The following is a 14,537-nucleotide window of genomic DNA, read 5'->3' on the forward strand; positions in this document are numbered from 1 at the left end:
AAAGTCTAACACAATTGGAATAAATGAAGTACACAGAACAATTAAATCACACAAATTATATTCCAAACCTTGTTTTTAATATGTATTGTAATCACGATCTTCGTTATTAGTAATATATTTTCTTCAACGAAATTAGCCTATGAGAACCATCACTTTCCAACAAAATTTCCAATTCCGCCTCTTTATGAATTCAAACAAAAGGCAATTCAGTTTGGCAATTTCCTCGGTTAAACAAACAGACCCTTAGAAATTTGAGTTATATACAAAAAGTTGAACATAGTGAAGTTTCTTTCCCCATGCTCAAATCATCTTTGTCTTTATTAGTCAAGTTGGAGTTACAAACAGATTCCACTAAAGATTCTTTTCGCCAACCGTATCTTACCTTTTTTTACCAGAAATTTCCACCTATTTGGAATCTAGTTTGAAATTACTAAATTGTCCTTATGATGGAGTTAGACCATTTAAAAATGCGAGGATACTGAAGTAATCTGATGGCTTACTTTTTGTGGCCCATACCGTGTTTGGCTCACCCTCCAATGTTATTGGGGCCTTTCGTTTAGTGGAAAATAGAAAAGTCGTTTCCTCCCATCAGAATGTACAGTCATTTATTAGTGGTTCATGAACCTCAAGAGCCAGTCCAAGAGCAAGGGTGATGGTGTAGAGTGAGGTCAGAGCACCCATTTCAGGTGGGCTGGCCCGAGCAAGATGGGTCAGTCTAGTCCAGACCCTATTGATGGAAAGGGTGGTGGGTTGGGTGCCCGCTCTCGCCCCGACCATTTCTTAGTTGTTTCTTCATCCCCCACTACCACCACCATTGATTGGTGACCACCATCATCACTCTTTCCTGATTTCTCTACTGATCTCTCTCAACCTCTCACTGTCTAGTTCCCCTTCGTCGGGTCCTTGACGGCGAAGGGAAACCACATATGGTTTCTGATGTAGAAATCCTTCGTGAAGACGAATGGTCCTCTTTGTCGGGTTCTTGCTGGCGAAGGGGAACTAGAGAGAGGATGAGGAGGGGGTGGAGGAGGATGCATGGGGAGAGAGAACCGAAGGTGGTGGTGTCGTCTCGTGGTGATGGTGCTACGAGAGGATGAAGAAGAAGAAATTTTTTTAGTTCGTTTACGATGGAAGTTTGTTGACGACTTCGTTGGAGTGAAGAGAATACGAGGTCGTGAGGTTTGGGGAAAAAAAAAAAGGTTCTTGCCCAGACGTTTCTACCCTACAAATTTTTTTGTTTCCCCAAAGCAGTAACTTTTATTTTCTGTTTAGAATAGGCTAATTAACACATTCTCTACTTTACGGAAATCTCATGTAGTGTTGCTCAAGCGGTTGATAATGTTGATATAAACTCTAAAATTTTGGACAGTGGCGTGGCTGTAAGTTTAGAGGCCCGGTGCAAAATTTCTCATGAGACCCTAAACCCTAAACCTTTTATGTTAGGAAACAATCAATAATCTCAATGTTAGAGATTTTATATAAAATTAGTTAAGAATTTCTGAACAATATATAAGTAAATTAAACTATTCTTTAAACTAATAAATTGAAAATCTCTAATCATTATAGGATTGGGTGAACTAAGATTTTAAAAGAGTGAAATATGAATTAATAAATTTTAATTGGAGATTACCTCTAGATAATAAACCATTTTAGTTAATCCATTGAAATTTTTGCAAAGCCTAAAAATATAAATTTGGATATAAAGAAAGGATTAAGTAATAATTAAGTCCAAACAATGTCACCAGTCAATTAATGTAGGTAAGAGAGAGAGTGACTTTGGGCGTTGATGGGCTAGGGAGGTGAAAGAACCATATCACCAGCTCACGGGTCCATGGCCTTGAGTTCCGTGGGGCCTTTAAGTGATAGTAAGACAAGGACAAGCTACAAACATGCTTGAGGGCCCATGTGGTGGAGGGGCCCAGTGCGGGTGCACTGCTGGCACCCCCCACCACACGCTACTGATTTTGGAAGTCCGAAGTTCAATTCTTAGAAGGAGGTGAAATTCATGGTTATTGATTTGGGTTATTAAATTATAAGTACAAGACGTCAACAAAAAAAAAATATAAATAAAAGAAGATAGTTGAGTTTTAGGCTCTTTAGTATGTTGTTGAGCTTTGGACTCTTTAGCATCTTCAACAAATTTTAGCTTTATATTAAAACAATCTAAGAATGCGAACATAATCGTGCGTAGAGCTCGTCGACTCAATGAGTGAACCAACCCAAATTAGTGAAAAGTGGTCCCAACAAAGGGTCTGCTTCCAAGCATATATATATATATATACCACAATAATTTAACTATTGTGTTTGTCCAAAAATTGAGATATCAACCCTATTCTTTTTGGTTTTTTAACTGATTTAAACTTTTTTTTTTTGTTGAAAGAAACTGATTGAAACCTTGATCATACAAATTTCATAACATAAATAATTGAGGTGGTGGAAGTCACCCGTGATAATACCGTAAGACGTTAAAAAACAAAGCATGAATAATGTTAAGCACATAGGTATAAAATAACAAAAGAAACCCTTTTTGAGTTATTTAAAATCAGCATATTTGTCTATACGATTAGGGCAGTAAAATGAGAAAGAATAGTTTTTGTTTTATTTTATATGGCAAAATTTTGACAAGTAGTGGAATGCTGCCCACTATCTTCCTTAGACTGATGGGGAGAAAATTTCTTACAAAAACAAGTAGTGGAATGCTGCCCACTATCTTCCCTAGACTGATGGGGAGAAAATTTTGACAAGTTGTGTTTTCTTTATCGCTCTTTTACTTGAACATTTTCTTTTTTACTTGAGAGAGAAAATATAGGCTTTTACTCCACCAATTAAGGCAACAAAAATTATAAAAAAAATGCATAAAAAATACTAGCACTTGAGAGAGAACGTGAAGCGATATTCAATTCATTCTCAACAAATTAAGGCAATAGACATGTTTCTTTTTTTTTGGGGAGGAAAAGGGGTACAGGACGGTTGAAGAATATGAGAAGAACAGATGCCTACAAGATAAAGTGGGGCGATTGTATGGTGTTGTTTTGGATGGAGGGGAGTTGCACGAGATTTTACAAAAATGTAAGTGTTCGAAGGATAATCATGTGGGGTCACACACTTGTAGACATTCAATTGAACTAATTTCCGACCCATTTTCAGAACCTAGATAGATTTTGGGCCTATGCTCCAATCTAAATAGCAACACCCACCCAAAGTGTTATAAGCTGGTACACATACCTATTGACTTGGGTTGATCGACTTTAACCAACAAGTTCTGTTAGACCCTAATATATCTCTGCTCTCGGATTGTCCTGTTTGAGAGCATAAACAAGCTCTCAGAGTCCGCAACCTGAATGATGTATCACACTGGCTAGTCTGAATGGTCTATCGGACTGGCCAATCTAAGAAGAAGATGCTTACGCTATAAGTCTAGTCACTCCAAGAGTTCCCAACGATATCAAACTGTTCAGTCTCAGACTTTATTCACTATCTCAGACTGGGAGTCACTATCTCTGATGTTAATAAACCCGCCCGCTTACGACATTTTGGCCGTGTGGCGGTAACACTGGATATGTTGCACTGGTCTGGGCCAAATTGATGTGAAACCAAATATCCCTATTCCGGTTTTCACACCTTTCAGGAGCAGAACCGACCAATTTTTAGTTTCTAATCTTCTCTCCCTACCTCTCTCTCTTTTCTCGTTTCTCTCTCTAAAATTGTATTACCGGCTCTCTCTCTCTCATCGTGAAATATGTTTCCTCAACAATGGACGCCTCCCTGCGGAAGTGAATGCACCAAAAAGTTCTCTGCTCTCACCCAAATTCCATGTAAAAAATAAATGCATCTCTCTCTTTCTCTCTCTTGAATTTTTTGTTAATGCTCTTTTCCGCTCGTTTTCTAATTTTCACTCCATCAATTTTCAAGTAAAGTTATCTCAATGTTCGATTGAAATTAATGGAAAGGGAATTCTAATCTATTCTGTCTTTTAAGGTGATGATTTTGATATCAATTCGTGTTATATGATCTTAAATCGTGATACAAGAATGAATATCTTTCCAGAATTTTGAATTTGAATGCTCCTTGCTAATCATGAATTGAATGTTCAAGTTATGTATTTGGAGTCACATTATGTTTACGATTGAATGAATAAATAACCTAGTAAAAAATTGTTCATCAGGAAATTGTTTGAATTCCAAAAAACTTGTATGAAAACCCTAAAAAAAAGGCATTTATTTATGATTAAAATGTGCATTTTTGGTAATGAGCACACATTCTCTTTACGGGGCGGTGAATACAAAGTTATAAACTGCATCCATTTAAATTTTGAAGTGCCAAAATATAAGAGGACATTTTGATAAGGTAAATGGATTTCATCTTTCACTTTTGTGGTTTTCTCGTTACTCTTCCTGTGATGCCCCGAGCCTTAGCAATTATCGATATTGTTCCGGCTTTAGACACCTCAAGCCCAAGCGCAAAGGTATGGGTTTTCTTCTTGGCTAAGACTCGACGAGCCCACCCAAAAGGCCTTGACACTTACTAAGCTTGAGTGTTCACCAGTAACACAGGCTCCGGACACTCTCGCGAGTGATGTGGGACTATTACACTTCCTTTATCGCGAGTGATGTTAGTAGGTATAGAAGGTTACCTGCACTATGGTAATAGTTTTTGTAGCATTGACTCATTGACGTAATGATATTCATTTTTGTTCTTTTAGGAGAATTTTCTGCTACTTTACTCTTATATATGTTTCCAATTGGATCAATATGATAATTCTGATAGGTTTTTATAGGGAGAGTTTTCTGCAAGAAGGGTTGCGCTGCTGATGGTGACACATGGGAAGAATGTAAGTGTTACTTTGTTCATTATATAGGTCCCTGAATATTTTCATGAGCTTGAGAAATGGGTTTGTTGTCTGATAAGGATAAGGAGATGTCCTGCTCAATTCTTGATGACTAAATTGATAAATAATTCATTGACCATTAAGAATTCTTGTTATTACAGTAAGGGCTTGTACCGAAGTCATTTTACCTATGTAAAGTGGATACTACTTTTTTTAGTTTTTTGCCATATCGTCCACTTGGTTACACTTGTAAGATCCACCGGTCACTTCACAAGCTATAATGTGCATGTAAATCTAGAGTGAACATGTCCAGAAATCTTGTTAGGATTGTAAATTGTCCTAGGTTAACTTAGTTTGTGTAAAATCTAATAATGGTTGGTTAGACAGAAAAGAAACCGTAAGTAAAGAGTGAACAACCTAATACGACAAGAGTAAATATATGAGTACAGTTGTATCTCCATAATGGCACGTTCTACTCGCCATAATACTATAATAGTGGTTCCGTCAACATTGTCCATGTTAATAGCACGTAAAGAACAAACAGACAAAAGTGATTAATCATGAAGCAGGATTCTTGCTCGGGAAGAACATGTTCGAATGCACAATCATTTGTAAAGAATGAATTTAAGCATAAGGACAAAACTATGCTACATATTTAAAACTCTCAATCGAGTATTACTAATTAAGTGGGTTCGGTTTAGCTTAGGATTTTATCATAGCTAAATTTAGAACCTGTTGGTAGTACTAACCCCACAAGCAGTGCAAGAAGAAACTTAATTACAAGCAAAACCAGAGCAAGTAAGGTTTAAAATCTAGACAAGGTCGAGGGGAATCTTTTGTGTTTATAAATATCTGATACAGTCAAGATTTTATCTGACTAATTTTATTTATTTTTCCTTCTTGATCTGTCTAGACTTTAGTAGGATCAGTGTTGAGTACAAACCAACGTCATAACATGTTCGTTTCTGACTTTCTATGAATTTTCATTATTTTAAGTCAGATGTTTGTCAAAAGACCGCAGAATGTATCATATTACGAGCTCTGTGCTTCTCTAGGAATTAATCGTTATACATCTGTAGTCCAGGCCGATACATAACTCAGTAGAGATTCTGTTGTACCGTGAATCTCACGAGTACAATATGATTATTCTAGGACAAATAAAAACACGATGAAGAAGTTCAATACGATGGGTGGAAGTGGAACTGTGAACAAGTTTATCCTTGTGGCAGTTGAACTTGATTAAATTGACCACTTTCACTCTCTTATGTAAACCATGACACCTTATCATTTTTAGTTTTACATACTTAAAAGCTAACCTTATAAATGAGTTCAAATATGAAAAAGCAGAATTGGAATGCCTTTAAGCTTGCTGAGGTTTACTCTAGTTTCTTTCTTTCCTTGATACTTGATAGTAAGTTTTCTTAGAAAGTTAAACATGCATGAATACTTTCAATTTGAATTTGTTTTCATCATCACTTGATAGGTTAAAATTTGATGCCTTTTACCCAATTACTATCTAAATATCAGTTTGTGATGTTAAAACCTCTACTTATGGAAGTTATCTTACTATGACAATCTTATTCTTTCTCAGTTTGGTTGTAAGTATGTTATCATTATCGTAGGTGTGGAAGCGTGCAATGAAATATGCTACAAGGATCCAGTGTTCAAGGACCAGCAGTGGAGTGCTTTCATTGATCGTTCTCCAGGATCCGAAAACTACTCAAAGGTAACTAACTCTCTTTAAACATGGCTTTTTCTCTTCTCTGTTTTATTATATGAAATGCCCATGATGGAAGTGATAAGAACAAGTGAATAATAGTAATATGTTTCTTATATACGTGTGTGTTCTCATTGTCTGAATTTGACACGCCCGAATATAAAAGTCTGAATCAAATGGACCCACAGTCAAACCGGAATCAGACGTCCAGAAGAATAGTCCTATCACGTCACACCCACATCAATACGAAATTATCTTTTTTCTTTTACCAAGTCAGATTTAGATAGTTCTAGCATAGGAGAGGAATAGAAGATAATGGAATAAAAGTTCAAGATAGTGGAATTGAACACACTTAAGTTTCATCTATCTCTATCGATATCCTTTAGCAATAAATGTTATAGATTTTTCGTTCCCTATACAGGATTGTTTTCATGCTTGTGTATCCGGCTGTGGTTACAAGGTCAGTATACGCAACATCTAAATCTGAATTTGGTAAATTTCCGATGATGTTATTTTAAGGTATTTAGATCACCTCTTTGTCTTCTTCCTTCTCTTTAAGTTTCTTTTTTCGGGCAATACAGATTGGGATTCCTACGGATACAGTTGAACATGTCCAACCAAAGAGACCACCAAAGCCTTGCATAGAGAAAAAACCACTTCCATCATCTCCCAGTGAAAATATCCCATCTGCTGAAGAAATGGCTTGTAATTCTGCGTAAAGGCTTTATTACTCATTTTTCGCCGTAAAAGAAAAAAAATGTGCCCATGGTTTGGGAATTAACCAATTTTGACAGCTGCTTTTTTTTTTTTTTTTCTTTTTCTGTTGTCATATTTATCTTTTCTTCGTAAAAGTAACAAATTTTTGTACTCTTCAGTTGTGCTGTGTGGGTAGCACAAATACATGAAAGAAGAAATGTGATATAGTAATTATGAGAAGTAACAAAGTTTTGTCTAGTAACCAATTCTTGAATTTGATTTGAAAGTAATTGTGAAGCATTACCATTTGAATTTCTCTAAGATTGTACTTAATGGGTTTTTTTTGGGAAAGTAGGTGGGAATTGCCTAGCTTTTGACTTTTGTGGTTTGGTTGCAGTTTTATCTCCATCAACTACTCCTTTCTGTCTAAGGGTGCTGCTATTTGCACTAGACCAAAGTGCTACAAGTGGACTAACACACTTTTGACGGACTCTATTAGTACTACCCCTAGTGTAATTCTGCCTTCCCATTGTCCATTCGAAGAGCATTTCTTCACAAAGAGTTCAAATTTGACAAGTTACTAGACCATAATTTCAAAGAGAATAAATGGTAGCATTTCTTCACAAAGAGTTCAAATTTGACAAGTTACTAGACCATAATTTCAAAGAGAAACAATGGTAGCATTTCTTTACAAAGAGGTCAAATTTGACAAATTATTAGACCATAATTTCAAAGAGAATAAATGGTACTCGGAATGAAGTGTGGGTGTAGAGACTTTGTGAATAAGAAAATGAATGGGGGACTCCTTGGGGTATAATCCCAAGTGTCCTCTCACATGACAAGGTCACTCTGGTCTCTTCAGTCTGACAAAACTGTGAAAAGATCAAAATGACCGTCAATGTGAGAAGGAGTACACTTGGGAGTATGTCCAGGGAGTCCCCCTATCATCGTTGTTGTGAATAATGCTTCCCGCAATGACCGTTTCTCTGAAATTGCAAGTCTCTTGCTATGAGCCGGTAACCTATTATTAGCGTTAACCACTCGAGTGGAAATTGAAGGATATTAAAGGCTTTGTACCTTGAGGAGAAAAAGTAAGTTATTACATCATTACACGGTATAAATATATCACGAGTTGACTAAACTCAATAACTACTATCTTAAAGACATCTTGATTCATATAAAGACTCTCAAGGGGTGAGTCCATTTATTTTAACTTTTACCTTATTGAAACCAAGTTAATGAATTATGGGTTTCTACTTTTATTGGACTCGAAATTAGAACTTCCGGTATGCGGACTGGGTATCCAACTGCTGAACCAAGTAGTGGTGAACATCTACCTTATTCTTATCATATGAAAAAAATTACTGATATTTCAAAAATGTCTTTAGAATTTTGTAGAAAATGAACATTCATTAGTAGATATTTTGTAGATATTTATTAGAGTGAATTTCTATACGGCCCCCTACTTTGTGACCAGCTTCCTTTATGGCCTCTTTTTTTTTTCGTAAATTCAAATATGACCCCCTTTTTTGATGTAAATGTCATTACTACCCTTCTTAATTCTAAATTTAAAACATTTAAAAAAAAAGTTATTTCCACCTCACCCCTCTCTCTCTTTCCAACTCACCTCTCTCTCTCTCTCTCCAACTCACCTCTCTCTCTCGCCAACTCACCTTCATCTTCTCCGATTGAAGTCGCCGGTCGGAGATTTTTTCGGCCGGCGACTTCCCAAAAAAAAAAAAAAATTTCTCTCATCTCTCTCTCTCTAAAAATCCGGCGAAGGGGTTTTCCCTTCGCCGGAGCCGTGAACAGACCAGATCTGGTCTGTTCACGAGCAGACCTTCAATCTGTTCACGGCTCCGGCGAAGGGAAACCCCCTTCGCCGGATTTTTAGAGAGAGAGAGAGAGATGAGAGAAATTTTTTTTTTTTGGGAAGTCGCCGGCCGGAAAAATCTCCGGCCGGCGACTTCAATCAGAGAAGATGAAGGTGAGTTGGAGAGAGAGAGAGAGAGGTGAGTTGGAAAGAGAGGTGATGTGGAGAGAGAGAGTTGACATGGAGAGAGATGTGTGGTGGAGAGGAAATGAGGTGGAATTATAGTTTTATTTTTAATTTTGAAAAAAGATTTAAAGGAAGGGTAGTTAGGGCAATTACATCAAAAAAGAGGTCATATTTGAATTTACGAAAAAAAGAGGGCCATAAAGGAAACTAGTCACAAAGTAGGGGACCATATAGGAATTAACTCTATTTATTACTATTATTATTATCTTAACATGCACACTATATTTCAAAATATCTTGTTGGAAATTGGTGGAAATTTGATGATTATTTTATTTATTATGTTATTATTTGAAATAAAGTTACTTTTTTTAGAGTATAACATTTTAAAATATATTTTGTTGGACATTCCCATCAAGTGAATATTATTATTTTTGTTGTTATTATCATTACTTACTTCTATAATTGTTTTTATTTTTATTATCTTCTCTGATAAAAATGTATGCAAATGTTTGTGATCGTGTATCTAAACCAATACCCCCAACATTAAAGAACATTGTTAATGTCCCAAACTACCGTTCCAGACATGTACATTTATGGAAGTTCTTTTCTTTTTTGAGAAATGCATTACGTTCTACAAGTGTTAATCATCTGATAATTGAATTTAAAGATCGAGAGTTTTAGGGTTTATATCAACACATGTAATGTGAAATAAGACTAGATCATTAGATTGAGAACATGGAAAGTATGATTGAACCAATAACCAATGGGCATAGAAGTCCAAAGAGAAACAGTGACCTGTGAAAACAACTTTCCAGATCTCCTACACGGCGCAAACTGCCTTACCAACGAATCTTCGGTTGGCAACGAATCCCTCAAAAATACAAAACTTCTCTCTCTCCCTCTCACAATAAACGCTCTGAAACAAAACCTAATTCTCACTGAATTTCCCAATCTTTATTTAGTGAAGATAACTAGTAAGTAATTGATTTAAAAAAAATTGCTAAACTTTGGGGGCGTTAAAAGCCCTAGAAGGTTGTCTCTTCTTCTAGGGTGTTAAGAGTGAGAGATTGTTGATTTCGATTTCGTTTCTGGAAAGAATTCAATTCAATTCAATTCAATCTCAATAGGAAACAATGGTGAGTGTGTTGAGGAGTTGTCTTCAATCTTTGCTGAAGCTTGTGAATTCAATAATAGGAATTGCTGGAATAGCTATTATCATATACGCTTTATGGATGTTTAGGGTTTGGCAGAGAAACATTGATGATTGGCCCTTTGGGGGGGATTCTAATACTCCAATTCCTTGGTATACTTCTCAACTCTCTCTCTCTCTCTATCTTGTTTCTGTTCTTGATATTTCATTGAAGCTTTAGGAATTTTGATTCACTTTTTATATTTTGAGAAATCGATCACTTTTACCAATTAGAACCAAATTTTACTAGTTGTGCTTGAAATTCTGCTTCACTTAAAAGCTGAAATGAAACAAAGCTGATTGAAGCTTAGAACTTCATATCTGATGTAATATTACAATTTTATGTGTGTGAGAATATAAGATTCTTATTACTTATTAGCTGTACCTGCTGTGTCGGCCCAGTTTCCCAGTCTGTCTCCGTCGCGGTCTGGGCCGGAACTAGATCGGGACTGACACCGAGACCAACTACATAGTATAAGAAGTTGATAGTGATTAGCGGTTTCATGAGGCAAAACTCACATTTTCTTTGTTCTTCATATGGTTATTTTCTTAACATGTTCTCGATATTTTGTTCACTTGTCGTCGTAAAAATTCAGGTTCATATTCTCTACTTTCGGGATTGGAGTTTATTTGTGCCTGGTAACATTCTCCGGTCATATTGCTGCGGAAACTGCAAATGGGCACTGCCTTTCTTGTGTATCCTTGATTCCTTTTTATGAAACTAATTCCACTAAGACCATTTTCTTGCATTTTTCATTTCTATTTTCCTTTATTTTCTATTTGATTACTTTTTCGAATTAGTAGGATTATGGGCCAACGCTTCTACCCATAGTAACACTTCTACATTTAATTTCACATGACTAAAGCAAAATTGAGTTGTGAAATATTTTTAGCTGATCAGTGTCTCTGGAAGTATTTAGTTACTCCGAAAAATATTCTTGGTGAAAACAAAATAGGGCTGAAAATGAATTTGTTACTGTACTTAATATTCTTGGAAGTATTTAATCTTGCAATTGTGTGGCTGAATATGGATGCTAGGAAACAACACTGGGTTTGTGAATGTAACAAAGATGATGTTTTGTAGGTGGATGAATAGGAAGAAAACTTTAAAAGTATGCCTAATAAAGTTTTATATCAGGGGTAAGGTTTACTGTGATGGTTAGATACGTAGAAGGTTCTAGGAAGTGTTAGTGTAGAAGGCCTTAGAGAAACGAAGAATGGGTGTTATGATATGAATGATTTACTGAGCTGATCTGCTATTAGCCTATATGTTGTACTATTCTCATTTTTTAACGGAAGTAATTACAATCTTCCTCTAAAATGCAATTAATAAAAATTCGAAGTTCCTTCCGCCTATTCGTCCCTTTTCCTATTAATTTGAATTAGGAGGCATTGTTTGAAACCATGTGAATGTTATAGGTTATATAGCCCGGTTATTCTTGTAATAATCCTTTTCATTCTTTATGAATAAAATTCTTGTTCTTCTTCAAAAAACCATTTGTAACTAGAAACCTTGGTCAGTGTCGGACAAGGTCCCAAACTTGATTTATCATCGGCTCCTTAAGAATGCTTTGTACCGAGTATATAACTGGTTATTCTGGTTGAACTTAACTGGCCACAGTACATGTTGCTTGTCCTTTTATCTCTACTGCTCGAGGGCGCAGTTATTGCCGACATATTTCTTAATCAGCACTGGGAGGAGGTATGCTGTGTATTCACGTTGTAGACACTTTTGGTTATTTTGAAAAATCTCACAATCATATAAATAAAATCATAGATGTTTTAAATATCTTTGAACTTGTTTTAGGACTTCCCTGAGGATCCTACGGGCAGCTTTAATGGGTTCAAAAATTTTGTTAGCAAAAACTTTGAGATTTCAAAATGGATTGGCTTATCGGTTGTTGGTGCTCAGGTATGTGAACTTGTCTCTTTCATTTGTCTTTAACGGAAGGTTAGGAGTTAGGACTATTAAATTTGGGTCTTGGAAGTTTCTCCTAGATCTCTACTCCAGTAATATCAATACCACATCTTATTGAATCGAAATTTTCCTTGTCTATGTAAGTTATGGTGATTCCTCTGTTAGAATTGCTCAAGATGAAGGAGATTGGTAGATACTTAAAGTATCGTGTTCGTGTGTCTAAAATGCAGGGGTTGACAATTTTATTGTCCATGATTGTTAAAGCACTTGGGCCAGATTCAGGAAGAGACTACGATAGTGACGATGATTATGCTCCAGCAAGGCTGCCTCTCTTGAAGAACCCCGTGCACCCACCGGCTTACATTGTTAGCCAACCTCATTTTGCTCCAAGAAATGATTCTTGGAATATAAGAATTCATGACAAGGTACTTTGTTGCATATCCAAACTTTTCTTCCATGTTTAAATATCAGGCCACCTGAAGAGAGTTCCCCATCTACCGAGATCTGAAGTTGCCTCCAGTCAGATTGGAGAATATATATAAATTTTTTAATTTTCTTATTTCACTCCTGGCTCATCTGATTGGCTATAACTCGGTTTGATTTTGGATCTATTTGAATAAGATAGAAAATAATTGAATTAGGAGTCCATAGTCTGAAATAACCTCAAATGACTATTGGGCCCTTAACAAAAACAAGTCAAATTTCGATGACTCGAACTCAGAACGAAAATAACCGAAAATTTCAGATATGAAGTCTTCTGACAAGAGCAAAAAAAAAAATACATATATGCTGTTTTTGAGTTCCAATTTTTATCTTGATTGCAGCCTGTTCTAATTCTGCTACACTTTTCCTTTTCTTTTTCTTCCAGGCAAACAAGTAATAGTGATGAGAGAAACTGGAAAGGAAAATCGCGAAGATCATAGCTGTGTTTCTTGAGTGAGCATCTCAGTAAATAAGATTGAATGTTGCTTCAAAATTATTATGCATGAACAAAATTTGTGTTTGTACATGTATATATAGCTTACAAAGTTTACATACCATGTAAAATTGAACTGTTTTACTATTCACCACCTGATAGTTAGGCAGTATACAACATTTAGAAATTATATTAGTTCCATTTTATGTAATGTTTACTTCTACCACTGGTTAATTTTGTTGTTTGGTCATCACTAATCCCATCTATACTAAGACAGGAATAGTGGTTGTGGTGGCCGAATTTTGTGGCGGTGACCGGATTTGGTGGTGGTGGGAGGAGATGAGGAAGAAGTGTTTTGTTTCCCTTTAAAATTTTGTATGATGTGAAATTGGTCAAAATTCACATTTTCTCCTTTAAATTTTCTAAGTTCGCAATTTCTTTTTGGCCACCTTGTGTGACCGACGGTTCGCCTTGGCTCCCAAAGACAAAACATTTCAACTGTTCTTGGAAATTTTCTTAGGGCTAAAATGGAATTAATTCTAGAAGAAATTCTTAAAACATTAGTTTGCATCATCTTCTCCTTTTTATACCACATCATCTTCTCATTTAGACTTTAAAGTGACTCTTCTTTATCAAATTCAGACTTGTTTTATTAGCCGAAAACACACATTAGATACGAATATTTGTTTTAAGATCTTAACATAAAACATGCAAACCGACTACATTACGCATAAAACTAATTCAGATTTGAAAAAACAAACAGACAATACTTGATCCTATTAGATGTAAGCCCGAGCTGGAGGGCACCAAGGCTTGATAAATTCGAACGTGTTTGACCATGGTGAAGTGGCTCCTATTGCCATATGTGCCTTTAAAGGTGCCCAGTCCTTTTGCTCTTAGCGCATCTCTCTCTTGACAGTCCCGATGGGCTTTAGAGCATCTCCAATGGGACACTCAATCTCTAACACTACATATGACTTTTTGGAGTTTTTGTTAAAAAACCATCTCCAATGGGACACTTTGTTAGACACTCTATTATGAGGTGGACACATTAGAGTGTCTAAAGAGAGAAACTCTAAAACTAGAGTGTCTCTTTAAGACTCTCTAAGTGTGACTTTAAAATTTAAACTAATAGAAACTTTTTCTTTTCAACTACTTTTTTTCATATTCAATTTAAGAGTGACATGTGTATTAAGTAGAGAGATTTTAGAGATCTTCATCGGAGACCAACAAAATTTTGTATCTCTATATTGACACCGAAGAAAGAGAATCTT

The 14,537-nt window shown here is 35.9% G+C and overlaps 2 protein-coding genes across 3 annotated transcripts; both read left to right on the forward strand.

Annotated features, from left to right (window-relative positions):
- Window positions 1-3,626: 3,626 nt before the first annotated feature.
- Window positions 3,627-7,541, forward strand: LOC147552037 (defensin-like protein). 2 transcript variants are annotated; one of them, XM_086671172.1, is made up of 5 exons: window positions 3,627-3,815; window positions 4,778-4,831; window positions 6,451-6,554; window positions 6,967-7,005; window positions 7,127-7,541. In XM_086671172.1, the coding sequence occupies exons 1-5, from the start codon at window positions 3,740-3,742 to the stop codon at window positions 7,262-7,264; spliced, it is 411 nt and encodes a 136-aa protein (XP_086527298.1). In that variant the 5' UTR covers window positions 3,627-3,739; the 3' UTR covers window positions 7,265-7,541. The 2 variants fall into 2 exon arrangements, with proteins under 2 accessions (XP_086527298.1, XP_086527299.1); XM_086671173.1 differs by lacking the exon at window positions 6,967-7,005 and having other exon boundaries at window positions 3,683-3,815.
- Window positions 7,542-9,814: 2,273 nt separating this feature from the next.
- LOC147552038 (tetraspanin-19-like) lies at window positions 9,815-13,489 on the forward strand. Its single transcript, XM_086670531.1, has 6 exons — window positions 9,815-10,543; window positions 11,026-11,125; window positions 12,051-12,131; window positions 12,237-12,341; window positions 12,578-12,772; window positions 13,216-13,489. Exons 1-6 carry the CDS (start codon window positions 10,374-10,376, stop codon window positions 13,225-13,227), a joined length of 663 nt encoding a protein of 220 aa, XP_086526657.1. The 5' UTR covers window positions 9,815-10,373; the 3' UTR covers window positions 13,228-13,489.
- Window positions 13,490-14,537: the final 1,048 nt, after the last annotated feature.

This window comes from Eschscholzia californica, unplaced genomic scaffold (genome assembly GCF_041429995.1).
Source record: "Eschscholzia californica isolate CP2 unplaced genomic scaffold, dmEscCali1.0.p SCAF_3, whole genome shotgun sequence".
Taxonomy (NCBI): domain Eukaryota; kingdom Viridiplantae; phylum Streptophyta; class Magnoliopsida; order Ranunculales; family Papaveraceae; genus Eschscholzia; species Eschscholzia californica.